General features: G+C 40.9%; 2 protein-coding genes across 15 annotated transcripts in view; one reads left to right on the forward strand and one right to left on the reverse strand.

Moving 5' to 3' along the window:
- The first annotated feature begins 569 nt into the window (after positions 1–569).
- Positions 570–16,174, forward strand: part of LOC115749848 — a 469,397-nt gene continuing 453,792 nt past the window's right edge. Inside the window, exons 1-8 of one of the 5 annotated variants that reach the window (XM_048279124.1) lie at positions 570–774; positions 959–2,394; positions 2,891–3,009; positions 3,793–4,440; positions 4,525–4,828; positions 5,392–5,557; positions 5,742–5,844; positions 5,965–6,064. In XM_048279124.1, the coding sequence (XP_048135081.1) occupies positions 1,237–2,394; positions 2,891–3,009; positions 3,793–4,440; positions 4,525–4,828; positions 5,392–5,557; positions 5,742–5,844; positions 5,965–6,064 (2,598 nt within the window). In that variant the 5' untranslated portion in view covers positions 570–774; positions 959–1,236. Of the gene's footprint in view, positions 775–958; positions 2,395–2,890; positions 3,010–3,792; positions 4,441–4,524; positions 4,829–5,391; positions 5,558–5,741; positions 5,845–5,964; positions 6,299–16,174 lie in introns of those variants that run through there. The other 4 variants (XM_030686852.2, XM_030686843.2, XM_048279122.1 and 1 more) reach the window with 4 other exon arrangements.
- LOC115749815 (sporulation-specific protein 15-like) lies at positions 6,880–16,026 on the reverse strand. 10 transcript variants are annotated; one of them, XM_030686822.2, is made up of 9 exons: positions 15,761–16,024; positions 14,200–14,397; positions 13,980–14,102; positions 12,652–12,683; positions 12,399–12,564; positions 8,392–11,961; positions 8,187–8,288; positions 7,945–8,063; positions 6,880–7,463 (listed from the first exon to the last, which is right to left on the reverse strand). In XM_030686822.2, the coding sequence occupies exons 1-9, from the start codon at positions 15,839–15,841 to the stop codon at positions 7,241–7,243; spliced, it is 4,614 nt and encodes a 1,537-aa protein (XP_030542682.1). In that variant the 5' UTR covers positions 15,842–16,024; the 3' UTR covers positions 6,880–7,240. The 10 variants fall into 10 exon arrangements, 9 of the variants coding, with proteins under 9 accessions (XP_030542682.1, XP_030542675.1, XP_030542659.1 ...); XM_030686815.2 differs by having other exon boundaries at positions 8,187–8,297; XM_030686799.2 differs by having other exon boundaries at positions 8,187–8,303.

Here is a 16,174-nt window from a genome sequence, read left to right on the forward strand (position 1 = left end):
AATGAGTGAGCCGGATCCGATTTATGTCCGATCTAAAATGGTTTGATCTATATTAATTTGTTTAACCTGTTTTGATCCCGCTTTCATACAATACAAATTTAGTAATCCACGTCCGACCCGATCCGACCCACGTCATATTTAACCCACCACCTTAATGAATATATGTTAGACGATGAGTTTTCAACCCATTTTGATGCCTCTAAATCAACATTCTCCATTGGACCAAAAAAAAAAAAATCAACATTCTCTTGTCCATTTTATTTTTATTAATTTTTGAGCCAAGCATTCGGTTCTTTTTTTTAAAAGTTGTTGGGATGGGAGGTAATTTTGGACGGGGAAAGTACTCGATGGAAAATTATATAAAAAAAAAAAAAAAAAAGAGGGAAAGAAATTTGATAGCGTGTACAGGATTACGGCTAATAATACGTACACGCCCTAATAAAAGAAGGTGACGTGGCAATACCTAATTTGACAAAGCTACAAGACGGAAAGCACCGCCTACGTGGCAATCCCTCCTCATCTCTCTCTCTCCCAATAAATTTTTTCCCTTTGCTTTAATAGAAATGGCGACACGATTCAATTGATTTGATCTCTCGATTTTCATGTTACAAAACCTAAAAAGATCTGCTTTTTTTTAACTTAATTACAATCTCCATTGCTCCTCCTCCTCCTCCTCCTCCTCCTCTTCTTCTTCCTCCTCCTCTTCGTCTTCCAATGGCGTGTCGGTTCTGTTCTCTCTCACTGTGGCGACGACGCGAATAGAGAGCTTCCCAGGTACGCTTCACAATTCCGTGCCCCCTGCCTTTTCTCCTGCTCATTGCTCCACTATCAATCGGTTCTTCATCTTCTCGATCACCGATGCGGTAATTCGGAATTCGGTTGCATTTGCCGGATTCTGGGTTCCTGATTCGAATGCGTTGTGTTCTTGACGGTGGGTTTTTTTTTTTTTTTTTGCCAGGTGAGGTGCCCACGCTCATTGTCATGGTCCTTGTTCAGATTAGGGCATACTGTTTCTGATCATTCGTATTCCGGTTTGCTCTATAGCGCGATTGTAACATTTTGTTTTCTACGGACAGATGAGCGCTATTTTATTATATCAATTGTAGAACGTTCTTTTTTTTTTCTTTTTTTTTAATTGTGAAATGGGGGGTTTTGGGCAAAGATGTTTTTCAAAAGGAACATGTTATCGGTTGTAGCTGGAGTGTGGCGGTAGGGAAGGCTAGGATAGGGTGAAAGATGACTGATTTTCAACCGCTTCAGCAAAAGCCTGAATCCACCGGCGATGTTTGTTCTGAATTCGAGCGCGGGTTGGAGGAGCTCATGCGAGGTCATTTGGACGATTGTATGTCATTTGCCTCGTGCAGCTCGACGCGTGCACCCGACGAGGAAGATGATGAGGGCGACCAGTTGGTGAGGCGGAGACGGAGATCCGAGCTCGAGGGCGATGACCTGGCTGAGTCCTCAGCTGCAAGGAGGCGCCATTCGCGCATTTTGAGCAGGTGGGCTGCTAGACAAGCCCAGGAAATGATCACGACCATCGAGAGGAGAAATAGGGAGTCTGAGTTAATGGCATTGGCTGGTTTGCAGACTGTATCGATGCTTGATTCGTCGTTCCTCAGGGAGTCCCAGTCACCGACTTCCCTGAGGCAAGGTGCTGTGGAGCAGCCGAACACTCGGGCTTCGTCTATTTTGCAGATGTGGAGGGAATTGGAGGATGAGCAGTTGCTGAGTCGGGCCAGAGAGGTGAGGGAGAGATTGAGGCAGCGGAGGAGTGTTGAGCCCAACACAAATATGCCGAGCACCATTATTTCTGAGAGTAGGGGCGCCGAGATTCAGGGAAGTGTTGGGGATGTGAGTGAGAGCGAGAATGAGTATGGCACTTGGTCGCATGATCAGACTCAAAATGAAGGTCGGGATGATAATGGATCAAGTAGGGAGCAGTCTCCTGATCTTGGTGAGGTTGAGAGGGAGAGAGTGAGGCAGATTGTTCGGGGATGGATGGAGAGTGGGATTGGCGACCATACTTCGAATGGTAATTCCAGAGACAACAGATCGCGAGCAGAATGGCTTGGTGAAACAGAGCGCGAAAGGGTGAGAATTGTTAGAGAGTGGGTGCAAATGACTAGTCAAAGAAGGGATGCTCGTGGCAGCCGGAGGGAAGAGCAGGAAGAGGGAGCAAGACAAGGTACTCAAGGTGATGGAGTTCGTGAAGGTTCTGTTGCCGACACTGAGGATGGTCAACCAGAGCATATTCGGCGGGACATGCTCCGTTTGCGTGGAAGACAAGCCCTGATTGATTTGCTCATGAGAGTTGAGAGGGAACGACAAAGAGAACTTCAGAGTTTGGTGGAGCATCGGGCAGTTTCTGATTTCGCTCACCGTAATCGTATACAGGTCAGTGGCTTGGTACCGAATTTCTGGGTTTTCTTTCATAGATGTGTATGAGCTTTTCCTGCTTGAAGTCCAGTTTGTATACCTTAATTTCTTCTGACCATTCACTTCATAGGGGTTCCTCATTGGCCACTGGCCTTTTCTTTTGCTAACATATTACCCATTTGGCCGTAGAATGGGGGATTTTCATGTTTGGTTTTCCTTTTCGAGCTTGTCATTATTTACCCTAAGCTTGTCTTACATGCCTTGCCAAGAGTCATAAATTGCGAGTCGAATTAAATTGAGATGATCCGTCTAGATTGGATGGTTATCTCTGAGTGTTTCCAGTTCCGAGGTCCTTATAAGTGCTGCAATGCGGAGAATTGTGGTGGGCTAGAAGATTTCTTTCAGAAGAGTTGTAACAGGCTTATAATATTGTCTTTTAGCTCCTCCTTGTACAATTAATTGCAATTTCGCTGGCATTTTGTGTTTTTGAATTGTTATGTTCTAATGTTTTCAGTCACTACTACGAGGGCGATTTTTGCGAAATGAAAGAACAGTTGAAGAAGAAAGGCCTCCTTCAATGGCAGCAGGAGAATTGGTTCAGTTGCGACAACGACATACGGTTTCTGGTTTAAGGTAGAACATCTTTTTGAAAATGTTTAGGAAGCTTGAAGTTTTGTTATTATTCATTTTCAGTTAGGTTAGAATGCTCTTTGCAATGCTGGTGAGTTGACGGCCTTTCCTTCTTAGATTCCTAATTAATTATCTTGCTTATAGAGAGATAAAAGTTTGTACAGTGCTGTTCTTTTTTTCCCACGTGGAATATAAAGACATTCAGTTTACAGTCTAGCCTAGCCATTCCCTTTACTTTCAACTTCTATGAGTAGTCTGATCATTAAACAAGAAACGTAGATGAGAAGTAAAACACTGGAAAAACGTAAAAGTTTGAATTTCAAAATAATTCTAAGTTCTAACACAGTTTTAGAGATCATAGAAAAGGAGTAGAATGTCTAGATTATCCAGCCTTTTGGTTCATTCTCCTTCCCCTTCTGTGATACATTCATAGAGATATGCTGATGTTAAAATTTAATATAAATTTTTAATTTCAGAGTAATGGAGTATCATGATAAAATGCCCATTTAGTGGCATCTTCCCAAGGTTGTCAGTGTTTTCTCTCTTATTGGCTTTATGCAATATGAAAGAGTGCTTTCTATTTTGATTTTCTCCCCTGAGATGACCCTAGAGGTAAAAAAAGAGGAATTTTTTTCAGCTTTGAGAGTTTTTAAGTGATTGCCACATTCTTCATTGCTATTTAGGATTATATTTCTTCTTTTTGGTAAAAGGATGTCGGTACTGTTGTTAGTCTTTTGATGAGCTTATCAAGAATTTTAATTCATCCTCGGTTTCTCTCCTCGTTAGGGAAGGATTCCGTTCCAGACTAGAAACAATTGTTCGCGGTCAGGCTAATACGCAGTCTGATTCTGCATCTGTTGACGTTGACAATGAGTCCAGAAATGCGATGACTCCTGGAACTTCACTGGATGTTCAACAAGAAAACCACGAACCGGTACAATCCACTAGCCGGGCAAATGATAGTAACCGCTCATTGAATCGAGTAAGAAACGACGAAAACAATGCAGGTACTGAAAGTGTGAATTGGCAAGATACATCTAATGAAAGTGGCAACTGGGAACAGAATTTGGGTGGTGAGAGGGGAGAGCAACAACAAACTGCTGCACAATTTAACGAGTTTAGGGATGATAACATTGCTGATATTGAGTTTAGGGATGATAATATTGCTGATATGGAAGGCAATTGGCCCACAAATTCAGCCAATGAATGGGCTCGTGGAGCTCCAACAAATATGGGGGAACAATACCTGCAGCAAACTCAGGGCATATGGCATGATGATGGTGGCCCGCACGAAGCAGTGGTGGGAATGTGGCCAGAGGGGTCTGCTGGTCCTTCTAGAGCACGGCGTGCTGTTCCTCTCAGAAGGTATAATAGATTCCATCCCCCTGATGATGATAACGTTTACAGCATGGAGCTCAGGGAACTTTTGAGCAGGTACAAATATTTTAATGCCTATTTGATCATTTAGGCTTAAGGACCTTTTGGGCTCGGTCAAATCTAATATCCTTTACGATGCAGGAGGAGTGTTTCCAATCTCCTGCGCAGTGGTTTCCGTGAAAGTTTGGATCAGCTGATACAGTCATATGTGGAAAGGCAAGGTCATGCTCCCATTGAATGGGATTTGCAAAGAAATCTGCCTGCTCCGACTCCAACTCCTGCCTCACCTAGTCAAGATCAAGAGTTACAGACAGATCAAGTCGATGTCACTAACAGACCTCCAAGAGTTCTTCCAGGTCCATCAATACCCACACCACAGCCACTTTGGCATCAGGATCTACACCATGCTGGATGGTCTCGCCACAGCATGCATCGATCAGAAATTGTGAGTTCTTTTGATATCTATAATCGCGTGGTGTTAACCTTATCAAACCACATTGGCATGATGATGTTCATTCAAATCGATGGGATTTTTGCAGTATGATGTTGACCGATCTTGAAGTTTTTTCGTTTCAGGCTGAAATTATAACCTTGAAATTCGTTAGTTGTCACTGGGATAGGGTACTCATTTTTTTTTTTCGGTACAGATGCTTAATGCAACTAATTGTTCACTGGATAGCTGCATTGAAAACATCTGGCGTTGCTCTAAGAAATCCAGACTGTTTCAAAGGCAGTCATGTGTCATATTGTACTGATGCTTTGTTGGAATAGGGATGAGTTTTTTTTTTTTTTGGTGGATTGAATAGGGATGAGTTTACCTTGTAACTTCTTCAGCTTCCTTATTTGAGGGGTGGTATTACCCAATGCTTTAAATGTGGGAACTGGGGATAAAATCTTTAGCTGATTGAAAAATTGCTGCCATATGGGTGCTTTATTCTAAGCACTATTGTTTCCATTAGGCATGTGATACTGAAATCTCAACTGACTTCAAATGGTTGGCTGGTGCAGGAATGGGAGATGATCAATGATCTTAGAACAGACATGGCTCGCCTGCAGCAAGGCATGAGCCACATGCAAAGGATGTTGGAAGCCTGCATGGATATGCAGCTTGAGTTGCAGCGATCTGTGAGACAGGAAGTCTCGGCAGCTTTAAATCGATTTGCGGGTGATAAAGGTCTGATTTTTGCATTGGAATCACCGTTCTTTAGTTCTTTTGAAGTAGCTATTGCCTGATTTTTCTTGAACTTATGAACATCGCTTTTGATTTGATAGTCATGGAGTTATCTACTATGCTGATGGTTTAAGCCTGGGGTTTGGTTCTTACATCTTACTAGTCAACACAACATGGAATATTGCAGGTTTGGGTCCTGAGACATCAGAAGACGGATCTAGATGGGCTCATGTGAGGAAAGGAACTTGTTGTGTTTGCTGTGACAGCCACATTGATTCCCTATTGTACAGGTATGCTGGCTTTGCCCTTTATTTTCCGAAGGTTGTGCCTTTACTTGCTGACTGCATGCCCAAGATTCCTTTGGGGAGAGATCACATCTGTTGCTTGCTGACTTTCATTAACTTTTGCAGATGTGGGCACATGTGCACTTGTTTGAAATGCGCAAATGAATTGGTTCGTGGTGGAGGGAAGTGCCCTCTCTGTAGAGCTCCAATCGTTGAGGTGGTTCGAGCATACTCCATACTGTAAGCGGCCGACAGACGGGAGAGAAAGTGTCTAAGAGAACCTGGAATCCAGGGTAAGATCAGTAGAGCCATGTCGTGCTTCGAGAATGTTGGAATATTCGGTTATTTATTGCTGTTCTCCTAATTATATGTTGAACGCTTCTCAGTGTATAATTGGAAACGAGAAAATGGCATTGCCAATTCATCATTCATGTGTAAATAAAATGTCATATATTTTCCCAGTTGTCCGCTTCTTTCCCACAGAGAGACGAGAACGATGCAGATGTTCGGTGATTTTGGTAGTGTTGTAGCTTAAAAGTGTTTAATGAAGGGCGGGATCAGGTGTCCAAGTTCGAACAATCTGACTATGGTCTATTTCAGTTACTAGGGTCCATGGGCATTCCACTTCTAACCCCAAAGTAAGGGAAATTTCTTCTCTCGATTCGAGTCTACTGGATTGGGGAATCGCAACCGTTTGATTTTGTGAGGTTCATATGGGCTCCGCATGTGGGTCCAGGCAAGGTAAACGCTGGGAAAATTGTATATCCAATCAAGTGAATGATCCTCTTTGGTACAAATGAACACCGTGAATTGATTTGCATATTGAAACAAATCTATAATTAACTGATACTGTTTAAAATATTATGCATCTTCCAAACTCGCTTACGGAAGATGCATAATATGACTTAAAGAAAAATATTGAAAAGAGTAATAATGAGAATTTCCACTAGAGAAAGTATGATAATGACATCTTATCCATGGAATTGTATGGTTAAGGTTTGCAGGGATATTAGAAGGAAAGCGGGGGAAACTTTTCTGATGTACTGGAAATATTGACAATGATGTGATTCCAATCATGCCAAAACATGGCTCCGGAGAATGAATGGAGTTTGCGTTATGCTACAATTGAATTGCAATTTGCAAACTTACCTATATCGTGGGACCTCAAATTACAACAAGAGAAAGAAACTGTCCCTAAACCTCCTGTAATCTCTTCTAATACTTACTAATGCACTGTTCCTGTACATGTAGATATTTGTTATCCTGAAAAAATACTACATCAATTGTTTCCTTGTATGCGAAAAAATTGTGTTAACCAGGTGAAAGATCAAAACTTGATCCAAAATTAGGAGTAAATGGTTCCAGAGAGAGGACAAACTTCACCCAAAAACACGTTCCCGGTTTAGTTCGTTTCAGCATTTCTTGCCTTGAGTTTCATCACGAGCTCCTCTCGCTGAGCCTCTGCCTCTGCATATCTGAGGCTCATGTGCAGGTAGCTCTCCCGTAACTGTATCAACTCTTCCTCAAGTGATGATTTGTCCTGCCCCGGTTGTATCTCCAGCAATACATCTTCTGTCATGCTTTTTGGCATATGTGAGCGATCATTTGCTCTCGTGGACAACAAACTGAAAAGAAATGCCATCTTCAAGTTAGAAACAGCTGGACGGATGAAGGAGGCTCACAAGTTTTATATGGGACATAAGACTTTTCGAAGTAACTAACTTAAATTTCAATATGAATATTCAATTTTTAAAATATAAGGGGATGGACATACGATAGAAAAGTCAGTGCATGCCAGACATCCCCAGAATCTATTGATCTCCTCTCGTTATTTTAGCAAATGAATGCATGACTTCTCATAAAGTCGTAAACAAGGCCAATTATCTGATCGAACTTGCGAATTAAATTGAGGCATGAAAGGCTATGGCGAGTTGTTTTAAATATCTGCAGAAGAAAAAACGGTATCATGCTGGTGACAAACTGTGCATACCAGTTGCTGTTTCAGTCTCTAGGATTCTAATGGCTGAAATTTGCAGATAGACTTCCAAAATCATGATTAAACCTGGAAAATTGAGGGAAGTTAACTAGAGTACCACCATTGCCTACCTCTTAAGCTGCATTTTATACATATCGTTGGCCTCTAAAACCTCAGCCAGCTCATTCTGAAGAAATGAGATCTTCAATGATAGATCTGGGTCATCTGTGTGCTTTCTGAGTTTGTTGTTCTGAAATGAATATGGAGCAAACAAAATTAGCGGGAAATCAGATTTCTCAACGTTAGGAAGCCTTATACTGATGACCACAACATTACTTACATAATGCTAGGCAGTAAAACTATTGAAATATACCTCTTCATGGAGTTGATCTACCTTTAGATGCCCTTGATCATCTGGAAAGCATTGCATTTGAATAGCTTCTGCAGGTGACTGCTTTTGTCGCTTTTCACTCATCTGGTAATTCTGTAGCTGTATTAGACATGTATCCATGCAGTATTAATTTGAAAGAATGTTATTTTAAAGGAGAATTCATTATACGGACAAGTGGTGGCCTCACGTCCAGGCTAACAGGAAGAACACTCGTATTGCCAGGCTTGCATCTATCATGTCCTGCTTCCTTCGCATGTTTCACCTGCTCCTGCTCCGCTCGAGCACTCTTCTGGCATTCTTCTTTCTCTTCTTCCAGGCACTTCATTCTCCTTTGGAGCTGGCTATAAGATCTCTTAATCCGAGCAACCTCATTTTTCAGCTCAGCTTCCTGGGCAAATAAAGCTTCTCTGGCAGTTAAATCTCCCTCAAGGCGTAAGATCCTTTCTTGAAGGGCAACTTTAACACGTTTGCATTCTTCTAGTTCAGAAAAAGCTTTCTGCATAGTCGAGATCTTCTTGACAAATGACCCTCTCTCCACTTTCATTTCTTCCAAATCTGCCCGTAATACATGGTGTGAGGTTTCCAGCCTTTCCTTTTCGAATGTGGTCTCACTGATTGTTCTCTTAAGAGCCAAAACTTCATTCTGAAGAAGTTCAATCTTCTGTAGCTGAACCTTAAGGCAAGAGATCTCTTCCACGAGCTGCACTCTCTCATACTCAGAAGCTTTTAGTTTCATCGCGAGTCTTCTAGCAGCAATTCTCAGTTTGCTTTCATTAGATTTTACATCTTCAAGCAAAGTTATCAGCTTTAGATGGTCAGCCATCAAAACTTCCTGGTTCTGCTTGGAAGATGCTAGCTCCTCAATAAGGCCTAGTACCTTTGCTTCGTCTTCCAACTGGATGTTATTAACCACACTTTCTGGATGTCCAGTTTCCTCTTCAGAATGCTTAACAGCATCTGTTCTGGCTTCCTGAATAAAAATGTTATCCAGTCTCCTGTTTTCAAGAAGAAGTGCATTGAGTTCTGAATTTAGAGCTTTCTCTTTCAAGGCGCTTTCTTCCAGCAAGGAATCAAACTTTTCTTCTAAAACTTCAATTTCATTTGAAAGATGAGAAAAGGCCTCATTGGATTCGCTAAGTTCTGCTTCCAAGAAACTAATGTGCTCATGCAACTCTATGTTCTGCTTTCTCAATTCTCCATTTAATTTCTGAAGCGAACTACATTCCTCGATAAGATTTTCGGCAGTAGCCTGCATTTTCATATTTGCAACTTTTAGATACCTACACTCTTCTTGAGCTTCCTGTAACTGCTTATGAATTTCTTGTACCCTTTGTTTCGTAGTAACCTTCTGTGCTTCCATCTCAATTTCCAATTTTTTTATGTCACTCCGGAAATTTGATGATTGAGATTCAGAAAACTGTATTGCCAGACGGCTTGACTCCCTTTCATCAGTCAAATATTGAAGTTGAGCTTCCAGGCCACATATCCTTTCAGATAGCCTTATGTTTTCTTCTTCTAGTTCTGATAAATGAATTTCAAGTTCATTTTTTTCACTCTCTAACTCTGACAATTTTCCAGCAACTTTGTCAGCTGAAACCTGTGGACCCATGCTGCTAGCATGAACTATCTTGTCTTCATGCAAAGAACAAAAGCTGCAGTTGCTATCACTACCTCTTTCAAGAACTTTCATGTTATCATCCACCTTTGAATTTTGCTGCTCAAAATTACATAACCGAGTCTCCAACTCCTTTTGTAGATGCTGTAGAATCTTGACCTCTTCTGTCTTGAGTAAGTTGTCTGCCTTCAACTTGTCCATCTCAAAAAAGTTTTTCAGCATCTCCTCACTCAAATCTATAAGTCTTGATTCCAGTTCAATGTGAAGAGCGCTGAGCTCCTCATCAAGATTCGAGACAGTGTCTTCTTTCAAGTCGTAGAGAGGAAGATCTTCCCTGGCTCCATCTCCACTCATGGTTCTTGTCCTGGAGTCTTCTTTTTCTGACTCTACATCCTTGGAGACTCCAATTCGTACTTTGATTAATTTTTTTAAATGTACAAGCTTGTTCAGCATATCATGATCTTGTTTTTTTAGGTCACCACTATATGCACTCTGTAGCATGTCTAGATAACCTATAGCATAATTACCTACAACATTTTGAGGCAAACAAAGAGCATATCGTTCCTGCAGCTGCTTTGCAGTGATTGCTGAAAGCTGAAGCTGTTCTTGATAATGCTCCACCTGCTGATGCAATGTGACAATCTCAATTTCCTTGTCTTCTGCTCGTGTGCAACCTTTGCATGGTTCAACATCAAAAAGAGAACCTTTATCTTTGAGAGACTGCAACTGCAACTCCAGGTCAGCACATTTATCCTGGAAATAAATGCACCCCCTATGTTCATAAGATAATTCTTCAAAAAGAATTTCCTTCTCCTTTAGTTCCGCCTGAAGCTCGGATACTTTTGAATTCAGTCTGGTTATTTCTGACTGACATCTTTCGATTTCTTTACTGTCATTTGGGACAATATTTGAAGGAGCAGCCATGTTCTGAGGGTGCAAATCTTTGAGCTTAAATATTAGCTGCAGGTTTTCATCTGTAAGTTCAGTGCAGTCTTTCTCAAGCTCCTTCACCTTCAACTTTAAAGATTGAATTTCCTTTCTCAGATTGGTATCGCTTGCATCTTCACAATTAACTTCCTCAAAGACTTGAGAATCAATTGCTTCAGGTGACATTTCTTCAATGCTTACGATCTCCACCTCATTCAGAGTCGATTTATCTCTCCATTCTGCCTCACATTCAACCATTGTTTTGGTCTTGCAATCTTGGTCAATCTCGCTATCTCCTTTCTCCTTCAACATGGGCTGCAGAAATTTCATGGCACTTTCCAATTTCTGTTTCTCCATAAATCTTGGTTGCGAGAGGTTAAAACTTTTGTTGTCATCCGGATGAAAACGTGGAAACACATCAGTAATCGGTTGCGCAGTTGATTTTGCAGATAAAAGATCAGAAATTTCCATTTTCTGTTTCTCTATGGTATCTTCCATTTCCTGAAGGATAGAAACAAGCTCAATATTTGATTCTTGAGTTTTCTTTAGTTGTAAAGCCAAATTGGCATTTGTCTCCTTTTGGAACTTCATTTCTTCTTCCAGCTCTTTCCGAGAATTGTCCGCACCTTTTTCTCGCAACTGCAAACTGTCCATTGCTGTTTGTTTCATCATCAAATCTTCTAGCAGAATTTTTTGCCGCTCTATTTCCTGCTTTAGGCTGTGGCACTCTGTGTTTGATGCAGAAAGTTTCAACTTAAGAGTTTCTTGGTGCTCAGACCGGTTCAATAACTCCCTTTGCAAATTTTCAATGTCAACCATCAGCTTTCGGGCATTTTTCTCCCACATCCTAGCTTCTGCCCTAAGTTCCTCTACTGTGACTTCTACAGCTTCCAGCAGCTCTTTGGATGAACCCCCACTACGCAAGGGTGACATGGAGGGCTGTGAAAATCGACGAAACTCTCCGTTTTCCTTTTCCGAAGAACGTCCTGATCTCCGGACATTTGAATTGAATGAGGAGTTGTTTGATTTGGCAGGAGTATCACAGGAGTTGGAGCCATAAGGAGAACCAGTATTAGATCCAGCTGAATCCTGCCGTCCAATAAAACTGTTAGTAAACCCAATTAGATGGCTACTGGGGGACAAATCTTTCCTGCCAAAGGACTCCTCCAAAGAGTCGAAGCTTTGACGCAAACCTGATTGTGAGAACGTTGTTCCCTGTGACGATGTTAGAGAAGAGGTGAGCTGGTGTGAGTCAAACTCGAAGGTTTTTGGAAATGCTACAGAAATATCTAACTCTTGCATCTGGGATGTATCCTATTACCCAGCATGATATTCATCAGTTAACATGCAAAAGCAATATTACCTTTCCCAGGCAAACACTCAGATATAGCTCATGCAATTACCCGTATCAAAATTGCTTGATTACAAAACAAGTAATCCTGAGAGCACCGAATCTTCTTCAGGAAAGAAGATAATAGAGGATGCAAAAGCCAAAACACTCTGTTCTGGACATGCATGTTCATAAATAAAGGAAAAACAAGGTGAGATATGAGAAGAGGATAGGTGGGACTGTGGATATGAGATACCTGATGAGATTCGGGAAAAGACAAACCTACTCGAAGAGCACATATCCCAAGTGAGGAAAGAAATACCTTTTTTCCATTTTTTTCTGGATGAGATGGACTATCCATATAATTACTAGATGAAGATCCAGCACTACGGACGAAAATACTGTCAGATACATCGGAATTGTTTTCCACATCGTCATAGTCAATGCTTGCCTCATCAAGTAATGAATTTGAATCTTTCCAGTCATCCCTGTAGAAGGAGTTTTTACTATTACAAATTCAGTTATGAAGCTGGAGCTGGAACATTCTAACATCCAAAGAGAGAGTGAAGCTGAACCTTGTCTTTGGAGTTAAGCAATGTATTTTCATCTGTAAAAGGAAGAAAATAAAGGCGGATGAGCAGCTGCGTCAATAAGCTCTCAACCACCAAGTCTGATTTCTTGTTGTTTACTTGATGACTGAGTAGCTATGATTCTATGAATAAACACCAAATGGATGAACTTGCGTAGACCTCAACATTGTTTATAGGTGTAAGTTTAGTGACTGCAAAGTTTAAAACAAGCATTTTGTTCCTTGAAGAATACTTTATCCTCCTTAGAGGTTTTAAGTTCTTCTCCACATAGGTCTTTGGAAAACTAAGATAATGGCTGAGGAGGAGAAGGTTGCCTTTCTGAAATATTATATGTGAAAAGTGAACACTCCAGAATGCCCATTACAGTTGGAAATAAGGCTGATCAGTGCCTCCTGAACCACACCAAATGAATAAAACTAGGCCCTGTTTGTTTAAAATCTACTTTTTTCCTTTCCCTCCAAAATTCAAAACATTACTCAAAAATAAAAATAAAAAATTGTGAAAAACTATATGCAGATCTAAGTGTCACCATTTATATTATGTGAAAGTTTTTTGGTTTTCCGAGTGAAAAAACAAAGTGCACGCGCCACAAAATTTAGATTAAGTAAAAAGTAAAAAGTAAAAGTCAATCCAGACACATCCTTAGCCATTAGGTTGAAGAAAGCTTTTTTTTTTTTTTTTTTTTTGGTCAGAGGTTGAAGAAAGCTTGACTAGAATCAAATGAAGTAAATAGAGTAAAGACAATGCAACACAATGTTTTTACATGGTTCTGCAACAGCCTACATCCAATGGCAGGGAGTAGCAGAAAGTCCTCCATTACATAAAAGACGGAGTACAAGAAAACTAGATTATAATCCAGAAAGTCCAGCCCCCACAAGATTATCATGCTTCCATTCCGTGGCTTAGCTTAGTACACTCATGCTGATCTAATAATTGAGCTTTAGAATGGCATAGTACAGGATCTGACGTTACATTTTGTTTTTTTGGTCGAGACATTACATATTTGAACAAGTTAGATTCTAGACATTGTGATTCTGGATCCCGTATCAAGCAAGCATGAATAAAGAACTGGGGGAAAAAGACTCTTTTGATAAAAGCAAAAGCTTGACACTTTTGTCTTAAAACTCCAGCATGATTGTTTTCTCGACTACAATGTGACTTGAAAACCTGAAGGAGATTGAGCTGGGCTGGTGCCAAATTGATTCAATCCTTGAGAATGAAGCAAGAACAGCCAGACTATGCTGTAGAAGTTTGTGTTCACTGGCAGAATTAGTTCAGCATTCGTAGGAAAGTTATCTGGTTGTGCAACTTACTTGTAAAATCGTTCCTTGATTGCATTTCTTCAGCTGTAACGAAACAGGAACAGAAGCTTTTGAGCTAATATAGTTTGCCAGATTGACGGACGCCTCTCCAAGGATACCGGATCTAGATGATCCCTAGAACAAGAATGCCGTGAAAAGTTGGATACATTCGATTTGACTAATGAAAATCGTATGTTCAATAAAACTCTCTTAAATGAGAGAAACCTCATACCATTGTGACAACAAACTTAAACAGGCATCCTTCAACATCTTTTGGGCCATCATACTTTGATATCCAGATTGATTCTGATATGGTCTCTGACCATTGACAATTTCCATTCCAAACTGGCGCTTTTTCCAACCTTCTTATGGTTTTTCCAGTGTCCAATGAGATAATGGACAAAAAAAGTTTGTCCCATCCTTTTGGTACCTGCATATATTAAGATGATGAGTGAAACAGAGAAGAAAGAAACATAAAAATGAACTCAATTTTTTTTGTGGAGTCACCAACCGAAAAAAGGTGTAGGTAAAAAGAAGTCCCTGGTACGTTGGCTCAATGGACAAATTTATTCAAATCATTCAGTTAGCTAGACCAAGTACCAATTGTTGAAACACTTCTTGCACATGCTTTCCCAAGTTCATTTCAGTGTCAACGCAGGACATGTCAATTCAGGATTTGCCATGTAGAATCAGCAGCATTAAGCCCAAACTATATTCTTGGGCTGACGCTTTTAGGAATGCTGGAGGTAAAGAGCTGCTCTCATGAGTCCACACTTACAAGAACATCGTTGCATCATGACCTAATGCTTCCTAGGGCACCATGTCCATGTAAAAAAATATATAAAAAAGAGAGAAATCTAATAGTTGACTATGAACTTTCCTCAGTGTCTTTAATGGGCAAGTAACAATTTCAGACTGCAAAAGGCGCTCGAGTTCAGAATTTTAGGTTCACTGTAGAGCTCATTCAGTGTCCTCCCGTTCCCAAATTAAGAATATCGACTTAAAAAGTGCTCTCAATAGTCACTATGTCACCCAGAATAAATTCACTCAAATAAGACGGTCATTACGTGGCCCTCAAGTCTCAAATTATACTTCCCTTAAACAAAGAATATACGATTAAATCGCCCCACGCAATGCTAGTTACAAAGTGTGACTTATGATTTCAATGAATATATGTTCAAAGAATCAGGCACAACTTAATGAGCTAATATATGCACGGGTCCATCATCTTGAGCGATGACATGACAAGCGTCAAGCAGTGAAGCAAGCCAATTACGTCAAATTACTTTCCTCAAGCATTAAGCCACCGCGATTAAATTGTTAATGGTTCCAAAAGAACTCTCTGACCTACTTTTGTAGTCGAATGTGGAAAATGAGAGCCTTAATCAACAACCAATTAAGCAGCGCAAACACAAGTATCGAGGAGATAACACAGAGAAATCACGAAAACTTCAAAAAAGAAAAAAAAAAATTAATACGAATCGAACCAGCCAGTATTCTCGTCTCATTTACGGCTATCGTCTCATCAGGTCGTGAGGAGAGAGACGATGAACATAGCATTTTAGAAAACATGCGCACGAAAATGCTGTTTCCCACTAGACGAATACGACCCGACCACTTGCACACGTTTACGCACAATGAATTCACATGCGCACGCCGTGCACGGGCGAAGAACGCCGGCGAGAGACAGCGATGAGCCAAAATCAGGAAGCAGGGAAGCCAGTTTCATCAATGGAACAGCAGATGCAAGGATGAAAACTTAGAGACGTAAACAAGCGTACTTAGAGAGAGACCTGAAGAGCCTGAAGGTCAGACAGCTGGAAATCGAATCTCTCTCCCAATTTATCGGACCTCTGCTTGTGAAACCTGAACATTGCTCTCAATCTTCAGCCAACTTCATAGAGCTCGCTCGTCAACCTGGCTGGAAGGCTAGAGAGAGAGAGAGAGTCCAGAGAAATCGAAAATGAGGAGGAGCTTGCAGTTGCAGTTGCAGGTGCAGGTGCAGAGATGACGAGAAGGCGACGGGAGGGAGAGAGCGCACGTTAGCTGTTACTGTCGCCAAAAGAATTTCTTAATTGGGACCGGCTTATTCTGAAATCTTTTCTTCGATAGCCCTTTCATTTAGTGGTATTTACTTTTTGGTACCCGGATTTTTACTCATTTCCTGTTTCTGCTCCTGTCAATTCTTCTTCCAAGCTGAGGCACAG

The sequence above is a fragment of the Rhodamnia argentea genome, chromosome 5 (assembly GCF_020921035.1).
Source record: "Rhodamnia argentea isolate NSW1041297 chromosome 5, ASM2092103v1, whole genome shotgun sequence".
Lineage (NCBI taxonomy): Eukaryota > Viridiplantae > Streptophyta > Magnoliopsida > Myrtales > Myrtaceae > Rhodamnia > Rhodamnia argentea.